At 32.0% G+C, this 18972-nt stretch overlaps 1 protein-coding gene and 2 pseudogenes across 1 annotated transcript; 2 read left to right on the forward strand and 1 right to left on the reverse strand.

Moving 5' to 3' along the window:
• Positions 1 to 289: 289 nt before the first annotated feature.
• Positions 290 to 2179, reverse strand: LOC148201207 (putative xyloglucan galactosyltransferase GT17). The gene is made up of 2 exons (XM_088114028.1): positions 1470 to 2179; positions 290 to 1364 (listed from the first exon to the last, which is right to left on the reverse strand). Exons 1-2 carry the CDS (start codon positions 2059 to 2061, stop codon positions 550 to 552), a joined length of 1407 nt encoding a protein of 468 aa, XP_087970154.1. The 5' UTR covers positions 2062 to 2179; the 3' UTR covers positions 290 to 549.
• Positions 2180 to 7178: 4999 nt separating this feature from the next.
• On the forward strand, positions 7179 to 8972 carry LOC148201208 (alkane hydroxylase MAH1 pseudogene; annotated as a pseudogene).
• Positions 8973 to 14565: 5593 nt separating this feature from the next.
• LOC124842331 (alkane hydroxylase MAH1 pseudogene) lies at positions 14566 to 16256 on the forward strand (annotated as a pseudogene).
• The last annotated feature ends 2716 nt before the right edge of the window (positions 16257 to 18972 follow it).

An 18972-nucleotide genomic window follows, 5' to 3' on the forward strand; every position in this document is an offset into this window, starting at 1 on the left:
TAAAATAAAACTTGGTCAACTCAGAATGTGATTAGCTTTAAGTTTATAATCACACAATTTTACTTTTAACAATTTAATCATTTTTGTGAAATTGATTGTTTCATGTATTATAACTATACTATTTTCTAATGTTCTAAACACATGACAAGTTAATGGAAGATGAGTATATTAGAATGGATGAAAAAGACTAAAATCACATATATACCTTTAAACAAACCCAATCGATAAATTAAAAGCTAAAACTTGTCACCAAAACACATGTATCATAATTGCAATCAATTCTGACTATACCGATTATTTCCCAAACCTGTATTTTCTGTGGTTAAAATTACTTATGAATACTTTTATTAAAAGAAGTTCTCTTACAGACTGAAACCAACTTAATAAAAATAAATTTCTTACATTAAATTAAAATATAATTCTAAAAAATCGAACTATTTCTACAAATGAACATGTTTATAAATTTTCCATCCATGATTAAAACTCTTTCATTTTTTATTCATTTTTTTTATAAAAATGTCATGTTGCCATGCACGCGCTTCAACATGTTCAAATGTCGGCGCTTACCAAGCTTCTGGTTTCGTCCAAAACGAGCCGTGAGAGCTGTTGCAGCGCGACATCCACAACATCATCAAACCCAACAACTCCACTCGCATCGGGGTGCGTGTAAGTGAGTTTCGGGATCAACCCAATGACCACCTCACGCATTTTCTCAACCTCTTTCTCTTCAATACTCGCAAGCACATCTTCGATCCTCTTCTTCCCTTCGTTCACCTCTCTCTCGTCTATGAATACCGAATACGTATCCCTCTCCGTAGGAAAATACCACACGTACTGTGTATACGCAGTATGTTCTGAGAAAAACACGGGAATACACCCAGCAAGAACCGAGTCGAAGGTTGACCGGCGCGTGAAGGAGTCTCCGGGGGCCTGAAGACAGAACGTGGACTTGCTCATAACTTCCAGAACATTCATGGGGTTGTGGCACCGAGCATCACCACTGGCGCACTGTACCAAAACGCAGCGTTCCGATGCGTCGCATTGCGTCACGATGTGGTCACGGACCTTGGCTTTGGCGAGGTTGGGACGCGTGCCGCCGACGAAGGAGAAGAGGAACGGACGAGGGCGTTGGCGAACCGTGTTCTGCCACGTAAGCATCTCGGAGAGGGTTTTGGGGTGGAAGTAGGAGGGGTAGGGGATTGCGAATTGGTTGTGTCCTTGCCAGGGATGTCTTTCCACTGTTAGCACCGACATGTTTCGGACAGTGGGTAGGTTAAGGAAGATGTTTGCTCCGAAATCGGGTCCATCTTTTGTGCGCATGAAATCCCACGCTGTTCTCCCCACGGCAACAAAATGGTCTTTCCCTACACGTAACCAAACACATTTTCCTTTTTACCATTATATATATAAAAAAATATATATATAATGCAGCAATAATGCAGGGAGATTTAGGTTACAGTTCTTTTTACCATTGTTCCTTTTCCACCATGGTTGACTCTGGAGGAAGTCAACAAGATCGACGGCCAAAGCATCACGGAGGGTGAGATTGTGCTCACGGAAGACGCTGGAAGCGTGAAGACCACCATAGAAGGGAATGTAGAAGAGACGGGCGGCGTGGGGATCGGAGGTGCGGCAGGGGTGGTTCTGAAGACGCGCGTGCACGATCATGTCCCCGATGAACTGGTGTGTGGCGTACCAGGAGGGAGTGGGAAGGGGTTGGCCAAGGCCATTGTTAGCGACATGGGGGCACATGTTGGTGTAGATGTTAAGGTTGTGACAACGTTGGAGGAGTCCTAGGTTGAAGCGCGAGGGGAGGGCGTAGATGTAGAACAAGGGTCCTGATCCTTGGCATGTTGTGGTAGTTTGGTTTTGTGATGGTGTGAGGGGATGGTGATGGCGAAGAAGAAGAAGCCATGAAAGAAGAAAGAGTGATAAGAAGATGGTGTACCTTAACTTGTTGGTGATTATGTGATTGTGGGGTTCTTTGGATTTCGAGAAGGATGGTGTTTGGGAAGGAAGAGAGTCCAGAGGGGTAGTTGGTGATGGCTTGCGGAAGAACATGGAGGAAAGCGAAGAGGAAAAAGAAGAAATTGGGTTGTGTTGTGTTGTGTAGTTGCTGATGGATGAAGGAAGATGGTAGAGTGATTGGTAGGTGTGGAAGTCATTGTGTGGGACACAAACTTCTACTGCTGTTGGTCAAGAACAAAGGCCAGGACAGCTTGGAACAGTTCTTAAGCATTACCTTTCATGAAATTTTCATAACAAAACACATTATATTATCTTTAAATAATGAATAAAAACAAAAACATTATATAATATAACTATATATCAGGTAAACTTATTATTTTAATGTTATGGATTGAAAATAATATCAACTTTTATGTTTACATGAAATATTTAGCTTTGAAATATTTATTTGATGTGAATCTTGATTTTCCTTTTAGTTAGTTTAGTTCAATATTATGATCAATGGTAAATTATAATACATAAACAAAGATATGAAATATTGAAAACAAAATATTAATAAATTATTTGTATAATTTTTTTTAAGATTTCATTTATCCAGATTATCCTGAAAATTCGAAAATCAACCATTATACGAAGAAGGTCAACAAAATTAACCTATAATGTATAAAACCTACCAACTTTTTCATACTAAATCATAGCGGGCAAAAATAGGATGGATGAGTCTGCATTGCCTATGATAGAATCTAATACGTGTTCATCATCAAATTGGTCGTGATATATAAGGTTTAGTTTGTAAATATTGATGAAAGTTTGTCTTAAAAACTAAAGGTGATACAAAACATTGAAAAAGAAGAACGTATTGGAATGATGAGTTATGCGATGGATAGAAGATTCCAAAAGATAAATATATCTTGGAACACTTCATTTTTGCGTCGTCCAAAGTTGAAAAGATGCGTTGAATCACTTCCTCATATAATTTGTTAAGTCTGTCTTCTTCTTTGTCTTTTTCCCTCAACTTTTACTTTTTATTTTCTCCAACGTGTTTTATTCTTCCTTTTTTATATTATATGTGTGTAATTGATGTTTACTAATTATTATTATTATAAATGATTTTTTTAACTTTTTTGTTGCACGTCAAAATTTTAATATAAATTAGTATTGTGTTTGCATCTCTGTATTATTCTTATGCATTGTACAACTAAGCAACTTGAACATCATGATTATGTATAATTCAATATTAAAGTTATCCTTGAAACATAAAAAACAGAGCAATTTGGATTTTGGTCCAATAATGCGGTGACACAAGAATCACTTCGTTTCACCATTATTAATTATTGAAGAAATTCTAAAGAAAAATCAGAAGAAAATCCATGGTTGGGTTTGTTTATGGGAATACTTTCTCGCAAAAAGAAGAGTGAGTATTCCTTCAATTGATGTTCAATAATTAACCAAGAAATGAAAGGATTGATTTATGGAAAAATGCTGTTTCACTCTACCTTTAAACATATAAAAAAATAATATAATACCTTAAAATTAAATTATCAATACAAGCTTATATCATATAAATATATATATATATATATATATATATATATATATATATATATATATATATATATATATATATATATATGTGTGTGTGTGTGTGTGTGTGTATAAATGCAAATATGTGTACAAAGAAAAAAAATAGAAATAATCTCTATTGGTTTTCAATGACTTTTTCTTTTCTATATATTTATATTTATTCATGTAGAAAATACAATCACTACAATTTATAACATAAACAACACGTACCATGGTAAATATATTCAAAAGAAAATATTAAACTCACAAGTTTACATCATGCATTTTAGTGTACGACCAATTCAAGATATACTTAACATGCATTCAATTTACTCTAAGACAACAACCACCAATTTCATTCTAAATAACACATTATTCTCATCAGAGAGAGACCATTGACAGATTTAATCCATTTTTCACATTTCAAAACATCTTAGTATAATAAAAATCACAATTTTCTAATTCAATCCAAATTCAATTTTCAATAACAAGATTAATACATCAATTTCAACATATCATCTAAGTTTAAGGCATAAAAATCATTCAAAAGCAAGATTAAAATAAAGCTATAATTAGCTTCTCTCACCTTAGTTAAAGACATTTCCCTCAAAACAAGAATTTTTCTGAAAAACCAAAATTTATTGAATTCCTTACCCAATCAACAAAAATCCTAATTATAGTTCTTAAACCTACCATTATGATCAGAAAGCAATAGAGTCGTCAAAAGCAACTTTGAGTAACATGTATGGCTTTAGAGCCACACATAACTTTAGGAATCAAAATCTAAAAGAGGGAAAAATAAGACTTATTTTGTATAACTCTTTGATCGAATGGTTGGGTAAAGCTCCTCATGAGAATCACAAATATGATTCTTGATCTTCGAATGAACGAGTAAGCTAGAGAGAAGGCATAGAGACTTTAGAGGGTTTGGTTATACAGATGGTAATTTTATAAAAATGAACTTTAGTTATTAAAACCTTTATATAACTTAACCCTTTAACATTAAAATATTATAGTGTTCTATTTTAAATAAAACCACCAATACATGTTTAAGCTCAAAAAAATGTAGGAACATGCAAATCATAAAAAATTCACCAATTTCTTATTTTTCTACTTTCTAGTAACTCAATTTGTAATTATAAGCTGAAAATGGTTGTTTGCTTACAAAATATAATTAATTGAAACATGATAAGTGACAAATTTATGTCGAAAATAAGATATTCTAGATCACCACCTTTGAACTTAAATCTTTGTTTGTCCTTAAACAAAATACAAAATCAATTTGTACATAATGATTTAAAACAACTTTTTTTATTAGTTAGTTCAAAAACTAATATCAATTCTCAAGTTGTTGCTTATAGTACTTAACGGTATTAGAAAGTAGGCTTGTAAGATGAGGTTTGCAGCCACTTATATATTATAATTTGACCTTATTTCTAGTCGATGTGGGACTTCGAACACACATGGAACAAAATACTTACATAGATCTCGTTAGGAAAGACTCCAACCATGACTCTAATACCATATTAAAAAGTGAGCTTAAGTCTAATTCAACCTCACAAAATCGATTTATAAGGTGAGGTTTGCACCCCACTTATATATTATAATTTGGCCTTATCTCCAATCGATGTGGAACTTCCAACAAACTCTGTCATATTACTAAATGTTGTTTTTAAGGGTAAGACACAAAAATGCAAATTCATTTCATAGTTTTGAATCAATAAAATTTCTCTCATCAAAATTAAGTGCAAGAGATTTTTCTCCCAATTAAATGTTTTACTCTAAGCAATATCTTGCAGCTTCCACTTAGTTTATATGTTTGTTTTAAATAACTATATATACACTGTTATAATGGTATTTAAAGACTTGTAATGTAGAAATGTCAACTGTGAAGAAAATATATTTTTACAAGATAAACAAAACTTACTGCTAATTTTTTTTTAACAGTATACACATAAAATAAGTTTCTCTATCTCTTTTCCAACCTTATTTTAATGTTTTTCATCTCTCCTTTCTAAATATATCCAACTTTTTCCCTCATCACTCTGCATTAATCCGTTTTAAAGTAATCGTTTTATTCTTCTGTGTTTGATTGATAACATCTGATATATTTTCTTTTTCATTCCATAACAGCCCAACGTGCTTTTGACAACACACATTCTGATAGCCTATAAGCAAAATGAATAATAATCATATTAAACATGGCATTAGTTGTTGGAAGTTAGAAGCGCAACAGACTATCATTATTGCGCAATGAGTGTAGCCATTTTTGTATGCAATTATTGTACTATATAAAGACCATAGCAATTTTTTGTCTCAACTTTATATTGCAGTATTTATTGTGAAAATTGGGGGAATAAATGGGAATCCTCCTCGCCGACAATATTTTCAACACTGTCTAAATCAATTTAAGAACTTTTAGAAAAAGTATATATGAAAAGTTAATTTAACGTGATTTATAAAAATTTATATTTATATTAAATAAACCACTGCTAATAAAAACAATAAATATAATTTAAATTGTTATATAATTATTATAATAAAAAATAATTACTAAAATATCTAAAGTATATATTTTTCTTTATGCATTGATGGAACTAGACTATTATGATTATGATAGAAAATTGCATTAGATGTTGAATTTAGAGGTATGCATATTCCCACAATGACTACCAATTTAGAGTATAGAGACACAAACATCAATGACATTTGAGCTCAATCACATAAGGAATTAACATAATTCTTGCCAAAAACCTTAAAGCAATGGGTTAATGGGTCTTTCATCTTCGTATAGTATTTTACTTTATCATTTTTATCCAATGTGGGACTTTGACTCATACTTGGATTTCCAACACTTAACATGGTATCAGAGCTATAGTTATAACCTATTTTAGCGATATTTGTTGTTTGTTGAATATATTGTTTCACTTCCTACCGAGCCGTTATTGAACCACTTATTAATGTCTAGTCTCACGCTTAAGAGTTAGGCTTACTAAGTTTTGTAGGATTGAGTTAGAATGATCTAATCGACATACTTGCTTAAAAAGTATTGGAAAAAATATTATTATACTTCATAGTGAGTAATCCTTACATTCACAGGGGTAGAAAAATATTCAAATTCTGTTCTAGTTGGTGATAACTCTTTCATTCATTTAGATTATTACAGTTTATTATATATTTTTTGATTAATTAAATTTTAAGTATTTCATAAATTTAGATTTTAAAATTGCTTTAATTCATCAATCAATTTGCTTCTAAAGGTGAAAAAAAACTAGTTAGATTAGGAAATCATCAAGAAAAAAAATGAACTAACAAACAATAAGATATAGAAGTGACAATCACCCTAAGAGAAAAATCAATCCTCAAAATATTTATACAAAAAATTAAAAAAAGTTGGGTAATTATAAAACGAAAATTTAAAAGATTTCACAATAGCTTAGAGTGTCCCCAGGAAATAAATTTCCCATCTATCAGTACGAAAATTTTCCATCGAATCATTCTAATAAATTATACGACTTTGGGGGAAAACTCTCAACTAATAAATTTGTGAAGGTCTCATGCCTAGGAATAAATTTGCCCATTAAATACATCTATAAAAATCACCAAATACTTCTTTACCTATAATCAAATTTCAAACATTCACGATTTTTTGTACAATAATGTTTTTGTACATTTTAGTGTCTGTATCCATTGTTCTCTCCTTCAGGTTCTTCCACATAAGTTGGAGACATAATAGAGATGCACCCCTCCCAAATTGGCCGATCATGGGTATGTTACTAGGTGTTCTACAAAATTTGTCCAACATTCACGATTATACAATCTTAGTTTTGAAACATTATGGAGGTACTCTGATGTTCGAAGGACCTTGGCTCACAAACATGAACTGCATTCTCACTGCCGATCCCATGAACGTGCATCACATCACAAGCAAGAACTTCATCAACTATGGGAAGGGGTCCCATCTGCGTGAGATTTTTGATTATTTTGGAGAAGGGATTATTAACTCTGATAATCTCCATGCATGGAAACTAGAGAGGTCAATACTTCATTCACTGCTTCAAAGGGAAACCTTTACCATCTTCCTTCGAGAAACCATTCAGAAGAAGCTAGAGAATGACCTAATTCCATTTCTTGATCATACATCGGAGGTTGGAACTGAGGTAGACGTACAATTTGCCCTTCGGAGGTTCACCTTTGACATTGTCTGCTATTGTTTTCTTGGCTGTGATCCTCAGGCCCATAACAAGATTTCTAAGCTTTCACATCCTGCTTATGAGAGAGCCACGGTTGTGATGGAGGAGGTGTTGTTTCACAGGCACATTACACCAAGATGGTTGTGGAAGTTGCAGGAGTGGCTCCAGATTGGCCAAGAGAAGAAGTTCAAGGAAGCAAGAGAAATTTTTGATAAATTCTTGTATGAATGCATTGCATCCAAGCGTGAAGAGAAAAACAGATGCAAAGGCACCAAAGAAGTGGAAGATACTCATCATGACTTGCTGGGAGTGCTAATGGAGGAAGGAGCTCAAAAGGGGAGAATAATCGATGACAAGTATCTGAAAGACACTGCAGTTACCTTTTTTGCTGCTGGAAGTGGCACAATCAGTGCAAGTCTCAGTTGGTTCTTTTGGCTGGTTTCAACTCATCCACACGTGGAAGCTAAAATTCTTGAAGAGATCAAAGAAAACTGCATAAAGCAAGATGGAACTTGGATTGCTTCTGGTGTTGAAGAGTTTGGTAAGTTAGCTTATCTCCATGGAGCTATATGTGAAGCACTGAGGCTTTTTCCTACTGTGCCCTATGATCACAAGTGTGCAATAAAATCTGATAGACTTCCTAGTGGACACCATGTTAGTCCAAATACCATGATATTATGCAATGGGAAGAATGGAGCAAATATGGGGACATGATTGCTTGGAGTTTAAGCCTGAGAGATGGATTTCAGAGAGAGGAGTGATTATACAAATTCCATCTCACAAGTTCATAGCTTTCAATGCAGGCCCTAGAAGTTGTTTGGGTAAGGACATTGCTTTTATTGAAATGAAGATGGTTGCAGTTGCTATACTTTGGAGGTTTCAGATGAAGGTGGTTGATGGTCATCCTATAACACCAAGGGTCTCTGTGTTGCTTACCATTGAACAAGGCTTGAAGGTGAAAGTTACCAAAAGATGCACCTGAAATCTATAGAGATCATTTCAATACCAAATTATATACTTTTAGTTTCTGCTTTCTTTGTGATGGCTAAATAATGTTGTTATCTTATAAAATTGTGAGTTTCAAAGATTTTTTAACAAGTCTTACTCACAATTTTGTAGTTTTTAATAAACTTTAATTTAATGTGTGTTAAGAAATGTATTAGATAGTGTTATCCTCCCCCTTTCTAAGATAGAATGTGAGGCTAAAGGGAAGATTGATGTATGCATTTCAACAGTTCAATTATTATAAGCGCTGAATTCCTAGAAGTATGTAGAAAGATAACTTTTATTTTATATACACATATTAAATACTTATTTTTTCTTTTATCTCTCTTTTCTTGTTATATTACATTTCATTAATTTATAATTTTTTTTCTTTCTAAGTATATATCAAGTGTTTATCAATATCTTGTATCGGATGAACAATGATATACTATGATTTTCTCAGTGGATTGGTAAAATGTAACTTAAAAACATTTTGCATTTCCAAGCTAGCATATTTCCAGTTACGTACTCTACATAACTCTTTCTTTGAATACATACGTCATTTTTTTTTATCAATAATATTTATATATTATAGAAATAAAACTTATACGAATTTTTTGATAACCAAGATATTAAAATGGCCATTATAAATTGTTCACTAAATAAAGAAAACAAATAAAACTCTACAAAATTATTTTAAACATTAAAACAAAAAATAAGTAAATATATATTTCCATGAAAGGGTTGTAGGGCCGGTTATTTTGAATAAGTTAAACAATTGAAACATATTAAAACGAAATAAAAAAATATTGTTTTTTGGTCTCGGTTATGATCCGAAACATAAAATTCGCTATTAGGCGTCATTTTACAGTAACTGAAACATAAAAAATTAATAAATAATATAAACAAAACAAAAACCACTCACTAGTGGTGTTATTCCTCCAATAAAAAGTGACTAAAAAAACCTTGAAATTCTTAGTCTTAGCGAAAAATTATTAAAGGATGGTTAGGAGTGAACTTTTTTGGATCAACTATAGAAGAGGGTTAAATAAAATCCTAAACTTTTTTCATGCAAGCAAAACTAGACAATCTAATACAACCAAAACAAAATCAATAAAACAATTTTATATTGGTTCACCCAAATTTATGAACTAAGTCTATCTCTTCTTTAAGACAATTTTATAAGATATTTTATTAATTAATATATTATTGTAACGTATACACGAACCACTTGTAGCTTTACAAGTACACAAATTATTATTGTCAGAGAGTTGCACTGGAATGATTAATGTAACAATAAATCAAGAGGGGTGAATTGGTTTCTTATCGCGCAAATTGTGTCTTTAATAATTTTTTCTTGTAATTTAAATTCTTTAACGATAAATTAAAAACAAATAAGAGAGTACGTAAGAGAGAAAATTGTACAAATGATTTTATAGGGTTTAGATCACAAGGATCCTATATCTAGTTGTTAATCTCAAATGAGAATTAACGATCCACTATCACAAAACCAACAAAATCTTACCCCAAGAGATGAAACTCACTTCTCCTAAAAGTTACAAGAGATGAACACATCCTCCGAATATTTAAGAAAGGTTGACCACTTCATTTAAATCTTCACAAAAAGAGTGATTCTCCCTACACCTCACGCACTTCGTCCTACACCTCCAAAATATAATTTAATTCCAAATATAGCCTTTGCACAGTCAAAATTAATTTTTAAAAAGTTTGACTAAAACTTTAACTCTTCCCTACCGCATTCAAACTCAAACCCTACACCTCCTTTCCAAATCACCCCTCCGTATTTTCTCTCCGTCTTCCTCCGCCATTCTTCTCTCCCCGTATCCTCTACCACCACTGTATTTTGTCTCCACCCTCCCTCTTGTGCAAGCGTTCGTCCTTCGTGCCAAGACTCTGCGTTCGTTCCTTTTGCGTTCGTCCTTGCCACGCTTTGCGTTCGTCCTGTCGTGGCCTCACAGATCTCTGGCGTCCAGGTTAGTACCATTGCATCTACTTTGTTTTGTTTGCTGTCATATGCATGTGCCTGTGTGCCTGGGTGTTCGCTTTGTGCGCCGGTTCGATTCATTCGTTCGCCGGAGAGCTTAAACGCAATTGGAGTTGCGGTCAGAGACGTCCGGAGTTGGAAGTGCGGAAAGGTGCAAATAGAACCGCATTTCGATCTGCGGAAAGCGCAAACTGCAGTTCGATATGCGGAAAGGATAGACTACCACCGCATTTCGATCTGCGGTGGCAAACTAACCGCACATGGAAGTGCGTTAGTTATTTGCCGGATTTCAAAGTGCGGTTTATGAATTTTTTTATTAGGTTTTTTAATTTTTTTATTAGGTTAGTATATATTTATTTTATTAGATTTTATTTTTATTAGGTTAGTATAATAAATTTAATTTTTTATGTTAGTTGTCAAATAAAATGTTTTCTTTTAATATATTTTGAATTATTTTATTTGTTTGTTAAATTTTGTTGAATTTGTTATTTTTGAACATATTATTATTTTCGTAATATATTATTTATTATGTATTTAATTTTATTTAAGTTTTTTAATTTTTTATGAAATTGAAATAATTATTAAATTGTTTATTGAATTAAATAATAACATGAAAGAAAAAAACATAAAAGAAAAAAAGCATGAAAAAAGAAAAAAATAGGACAGCAAACGCATGAAAAAAGAAAAAGATGCACATATATAATAAACGCACTTCAAAGTGCGACTACAAAATACAAAACGCACTTCGAAGTGCGGCCATTACTTTTCGCAATTCGAAGTGCGGTTAGGAGAATAACTTTTTATTAAATGAAGGGTAAAAAAGTAAAATTGGAGGTGCAGGACGAAGACAATGAGGTGTAGGGAGAATGACTCTCACAAAAAAATGAGAAGTTTTACTCAACATCTAAGGAACAAGTTAATGATTAAGAAATATATCAATCCTACTAAATAATAAAAAAAAAATTTACTCACTATAAAATATTTCTATAAGATTTAAATATAAAAAAAAGATTTTTAATGTTTGATTAAGTTAACATAAATAATTTTGAACTTTATTTTTTTTATTATTATTTTAAAAGTATCTTTATTATACCTGTTATAATTAAACAACAATCCTAATTAAACTTATCTTTTAAATTAATAAAATTTCATTCCTTTTATATTTGAGTCTATAAATAATGCCACGTTTTGATCAAATCATAGATGTAAAATTTTCAACAAAGCGTGCCATTGGAAGCGTGCCATTGGAAGCGTGCTATTAGTTGGTTAACTATTGTCTGCAATTTCGTACGAAAATTGGAAGTATTCCCATTGCACAACACTTTGGACAAGCCATATATCTAAACATTTTTATAACTTAAACCAAATATATACTTAAAGTTTAATTTAAAACTATTTACTAAATTTTATCTTTTATTTAATTATTGATCATAATTATATAATTAAATATTTTTTTTACCTTTTACTATCAACATATAAAAAACTTACAAAACTATTTATCGTAATTAATATGGTATGAGATTTTTGACTGATTTTAGTTTCAAGAATCTTCTTAAAAATAATAGCAACAATAACCATAATAATAATAATAACCATAATAATAATAATAACCATAATAATAATAATAACAATAATAATAATAACAAAAATAAAATAACCATAATAAAAAATAATAATAATAAAAAATAATAATAATAATAATAATAATAATAATTAATAATAATAATAACAACAACAATAATAATAATAAAATAATAACAATAATAATAACAATAATAATAATAATAACACAAATAATAATATTAATAATAATAATAATAAATAATAAAAAATAATAATAATAATAATAATTAATAATAATAATAATAATAATAATAATAATAATAATAATAATAATAATAAGGGTTAAATATGTTTTTGATCCCTTAACTTTCAATGAAAAATGGAATTAGTCATTCTTCAAAACTTTGACCTAATTTAGTCCTCAAACTTTAGAAATATGTGAATTTAGTCTTTTTAGCTTAATTTTGTTAGGTTTATTTGATGTTTCAAGTGCGTTTCATGATAGCATTTGAGTTGTTTACACCGTTTGACATATTTTTGCTTCAATGTTAACTGAGAAATGTGTTGATACATCAAATAAAGTTAACAAAATTTAGTTAAAAAAACTAAATTCACACATTTCTAAAGTTTGGAGACTAAATTGGTCCAAAGTTTCAAAAAGAGACTAATTCCAATTTTTAATAAAAGTTAACGGACCAAAAACATATTTAACCTTAATAATAATAATAATAATAATAATAATAGTAGTTTGTATAGTACTTTATGCAGCTTAAATTCTAACTAAAAACATTTTACTAAATAAACATTTTCATATGTTTTGAAGGCATAATAAGAACGTGGTATACTATCTAACGACTTATTTTTTAAAAATAATCTTGAAATTATTTTTTAAGAATTCGTCTACAATACTAACATGTAGTTTTTATCTGTTAATTATTTTTATCATAATATAAATTATTTTTTAAGAATTCGTCCACTAGAATAAAGTTATTTGAAGTCATTCTTCTTCCATTCTCATATGACTCTAGTGAAATAATAACGTAACTTCCTTGTATGGTTCTTCATCAACTCTAATTGTAATAAAGAGAAAAACATCATCAATAATTTATGAGAAATATTCAAACTCGATAATAACACATTTAAAATATAGAACAGCAGCTTACATATTGATAAAACTTTTAAAATGGAAACCTTATCGAACTCGAGAGTTTACGTAAACTCATGAGAGTCGAGTAAACTTGACTCGTATAAATTCGTAAGAGTTTATTCCAGATGAAAAAATATTATATAAATAATATCTTAATTTAAATAAGTCTACAAAATTATATAACTTTAAATAAATAAAATTTATAGATATATTGTTCATAAAAATAAATATTGTAAAACATAAATACTTGGATTATTGTCATTAATTTTGATGCATTTCACTAAGGAGGCGAGGCGATGGCAATGACCATGGAGAGAGACAGAGAGATGCGAGAGATAGTGACAATCAGGTCATGAAACCCTAAATCCCAAACGACCTCATTTTTTCTTAACTTTTCCCCCTTTCAAACTCGCATAATTGCTCCAAACTCTCAATTCTACACTATCCTACCGATTTCACAATAAATTCTATTGAGTTTACGCAGAAAACGAGTTTACTTTCAAGATAACTCCAAGCCATGTTTGGAAACGTAAACTCGTACGAGTTTACGAGTTAGCTCGAGAATTTGATAACCATGCTCATATAAATAACCGTTATGAATTGCGAAAAATAATAAAAGGGGATGAAACTTGGCCCAAAATTGTTGAAATAAATTTGTGATATCATAAGCAAAAGAAAGGGAGAAACATTAAAAAGTTAAATGAAAAAAAAAAAGTGAAAGACATTGTTGAATACTAGATGACGAGTGATCAATTCTTGCTTTCTTCATAAGGAGGGTTAAATATTGAAATGCTCTTGCCATTGGTGATAATTCTCTCGCTCACTTCGATTATTACCATTCTAGCCATTAAATAGTCAATATTAATTGTTTACTATTCAAACATTCATCATATATTTTTTCTATTAAATAAAAAATAATAATATCATGTGTCATTTTCAACATAAATTTCATATCTTATGATCACTACCAAATTCTCCTTCCCCAAGCCATCATGCTTTAATAGCTGATTTGACATTTGATAAAACCCTCAACTGATAAATTTGTGAAGCTCTTTATACCTTTGTTTACTTGTCCATTAGATCGCATCATAAATATCACCACAAACTCTGTCCTCACCCAAATTGAAACACAGTTTCTTCGACCTGCAATATACGATAATGTTGTTGTATATTGGAGTATTTCTACCCATTATTCTCTCCTTCATATTCTACCAGATAAGTAGGAGACACAAGAGAAATATACCCTTTGCAGTTTTAAAATTACCAATCATTGGTATGCTACATTATCTTCTCCTAAATTTGTCCAACATTCACGATTACGCAATCTCTGTTTTGAAACATTATGGAGGAACTCTGATGTTCGAAGGACCTTGGTTCACAAACATGAACTTTATTCTCACAGCCGATCCCACGAACGTGCACCACATCACCACCAAGAACTTTAGCAACTACGGGAAAGGGTCCAATTTCAGTGAAATATTTGACGTTTTTGGAGGTGGGATTATTAATTCTGATAATCTCCATGCATGGAAAAAAGAAAGGTCAGTACTTCATTCACTGTTTCAAAGGCAAAGCCTTAAGATCTTCCTTCGAAAAGCCATTCAGAAGAAGCTAGAGAATGACCTAGTTCCATTTCTTGATGATACATCCGAGGTTGGAGCTGAGGTAGACTTACAATTTGCCCTTCGGAGGTTCACATTCGACATTGCCTGCTCTTGTTTTCTTGGTTATGATCCTCACTCTCTTCCAAACAAGAATACTAAGCTTTCTCAACCTACTTATCAGAGAGCTTTAGTTGTGATCGAGGAGTCATTATTTCACAGGCACATCACACCGAGATGTTTGTGGAAGTTGCAGGAGTGGCTCCAGATTGGCCAAGAGAAGAAGTTCAAGGAGGCCAGAGAAATTTTTGATAAATTCTTGTATGAATGCGTTGCAGCCAAGCGTGAAGAGAAAAATAGATGCAATAGCACCAAAGAAGTAGATGATACTGATCATGACTTGCTGGGAGTGCTAATGGAAGAAGGAGATCAAAAGGGGAGAATAATGGATGACAAGTATCTTAGAGACACTGCATTTACCTTTGTCTCTGCTGGAAGTGGCACAATCAGTGCAAGTCTCAGTTGGTTCTTTTGGCTGGTTTCAACTCATCCACATGTGGAAGCTAAAATCCTTCAAGAGATCAAAGAAAATTGCATAAACCAAGATGGAACTTGGATTGCTTCTGGTGTTGAAGAGTTTGGTAAGTTAGCTTATCTCCATGGAGCTATATGTGAAGCACTGAGGCTTTTTCCTACTGTGCCCTATGATCACAAGTGTGCAATAAAATCTGATAGACTTCCTAGTGGACACCATGTTAGCCCAAATACCATGATATTGTACTCTTTGTATGCAATGGGAAGAATGGAAGAAATATGGGGACATGATTGCATGGAGTTTAAGCCTGAGAGATGGATTTCAGAGAGTGGAGAGATTATACAAATTCCATCTCACAAGTTCATAGCTTTCAATGCAGGCCCTAGAAGTTGTTTGGGTAAAGACATTACTTTCACTGAAATGAAGCTGGTTGCAGTTGCTATACTGTGGAGGTTTCAGATGAAGGTGGTGGATGGTCATCCTATAACACCAAGAGTCTCTGTGGTGCTTACCATTGAACAAGGCTTGAAGGTTAAGGTTACTAAGAGATGCACTTGATAGAAAGCATTTCAATAACAGATGGCAGATGATATTTATATTTTATGTCTCTTAAAGGTTATGAGCTAAGTTTCAGTTTCTCCTTTGTTTGTGATGGTTAAATAATGTTGTGGTTATCTCGGTTTTAATAAAAGGGAAAATCTGCCGGTGACTTTATTCTCTTACACAGTTCAATTATTATAAGTGAAATCTGGTCCTCTTTTGTAGCTGATAATGTTTCCTTGAATTTTCACAAAAAGTTTAAAATAATGTTTCTTTTATCAGAAAGAGTGTATATTTATACGATGTTTGGGGTATCTTATCCCATATATGAACAAAACAAATGCTTGAAAATATTATATTGGACAGTTTTAATTTACCAATCATTTTCTTACATGAAAACATTCTACCTTTATATTCTGCTTACAAAATCGATAATGACGTATTCGGTAAAGACTTTTTAAATAACTCTACAAATGTCTCTAACTTTCAATTTTCAAAGTGTTTGTTCTTCTCCTTTTCAACACTTTTCTTAAACTTAGCAAATTCTTGCTACATCTTCGCTTAAGCTTCCAAGACAGCGGTTATGTCGGGTTTTGTTTCTTTCTCTTCAACCACTTTGCTCCTTGTGGACATCACAGTGCTTTCTTCCTTCACTGAACTAAGTTTTTTCACACATACTATTCGGCCCCATGATTTCGATCATAACTCTGTCGAGATAAGATCACTAAGATCAATCATCACGTTTTCGAGATATATATATATATATATATATTGAGCTTAGTTATGATTTTTTCCTTAAAAGGCTTTAGAGTCCATGGCTTGCCTAAGACTATCATGTCTGATAAAGACACCAAAAATCTTAACCATTTTTTGAAAACTCTTTGGTCTAGACTACGAACTAATTAAGCTTATTTTCTCTACCTCTAGCCACCCTAAAACGAATGGTCAAACCGAGATTGTTAATAGGACATTAGGAACCATGTTGAGGGCTCTTTTAAAGGGCAACCACAAATCTTGGAATGAATATCTTCTCCATATTGAGTTTTCATATAATAAGATGGTTCATAAGACCGACAAGATGTCTCCTTTTAAAGTTGTGTATAACTTCAATCCTTTCAAACCTTTCGACCTCATACCTCTCCCAAATCCTAGTAATTTCATTCATAAGGAAGAGGTATCAAAGTCCAAATTTGTGAAGAAAATTCATGAAAAGGTTAATTCACAAATTCAACACCATACTGAGAGGTATGCCAAACACAACAAAGGGAAAAGAGAGCTGATGTTTGAAGAAGAAGATTAGGTTTGGCTCCATTTGAGTAAAGAAAGATTTCCAAAACAAAAGAAGATCCAAACTCAATTATCATGGTGATGGACCTTTTAGAGTGATTTAAAGGATTAATAGTAATGCATCTAGGCTAGAGTTGCCAAATGTGTATGATGTGATTGCTCCCTTCAAACATTATACCACAACAATACAACCACCATAGGCGTGAGCTTCTCACCTTCATCCAACTATTGCTTTCGCACTTTCCACCCATTATCCCCTATATTCCGCACATCTTCACCTAAAGGGACCAAACCCCATAGCCTTTCTTCTAGCTTTGGACCACCTTTACTTGGAGGATTGTTATCATTTATAGTCACTGGATCACCTATTACACGCATCCACGTACTCTATTAGAAATATATTAGAAGTAGATGTTAAAGACAAAGAAGACATTCACGGAACGTTCTCTTCATCAGAAGTTGTGTCAAGAAAATAGTACTACTTCTATAAACGTAAAAAAAAGTAAGTCTACTATGACAAGTTGACTCTAACTAACGACTGCTTCACATGACAAGACAAATAAGACATGAGAATCAAGGCAAAAGCTGAAGTCTAACGAATAGAGAAACATTTAAATAGAAGAAGATTTGAAGAAAGAATAAAGAGAATAACTTAAGAAGAGAATATTAATATCATCGAGAAAAAAAAAGCATAAAAGAGCTCAAGATCAAAAGAGAATATCTAAGAAGAAGAGAAAAAGAAAAAGTCGAGAAACACTCTGAAACTTCATTATAATATCAAATTACTATTTGTAAGTAGACAAAAACACTTAACGAGTCAATAGACAATATTGTATTGAATATCTATCCTTTTTTTGAGAGTAATCATCTAAAGATTTGTAAGCAATCAGATTGATTGCAAATTTTGAAGAGAATTCAAACACTTGATGTATAACTCAGGAGAGTTAAGGATTACTAGGCAGCGTATTGGGGGATACCAGGATTGTCTAGTGGAAACTACTAGTGGGTGAAACTCAACTAGTCTAAGGTAACAAGAGTTATTCGCTGACTAAGGGTACTTGGAGTGGTAAAGAATATTGCACAACTAAGAGTGGGTGAAACTTAACTCGACATTGTATCAGGGGATACCAGGATTGCCTAGAGATACCATAAGTAGTGAAAATACTCAGTTGTAATATTGTTGAAGATTATAGTGAAACTCTCTAAGATTAGAGGAGACTCGACGTAGCTCAATTAAAGTGAAAAATATTTGTGCATTATTGTTTTATTCTCTTTCGATGCTTCTCGTATAAAAACCTGCAGTTGCATTTTTGTTTTAAATATAAGAGCTTCCTAAACTAAATGACTATTCTTTAAAGAGGAAGTTTCATCAAACTGCAGCAAATATTCTCAATAGCACTTGAAAAAAAAGTATCATTCAAAACTAATAGCAAGGTCGAGCGTTTAACAACTTACGTAAAAAATTTTATACTCAACAAAAGTTTTATATCATCAGCGAATAATGGCTGTCGATAATATAATATGTCGATAATTACATACAGATTCATTCATTGGTAATTATGATGACCATAATCCATCAATAATTG

This window comes from Vigna umbellata, chromosome 4 (genome assembly GCF_029865625.1).
Source record: "Vigna umbellata cultivar VRB3 chromosome 4, Vumbellata_1.0, whole genome shotgun sequence".
In the NCBI taxonomy this organism is placed as follows: Eukaryota; Viridiplantae; Streptophyta; class Magnoliopsida; order Fabales; family Fabaceae; genus Vigna; species Vigna umbellata.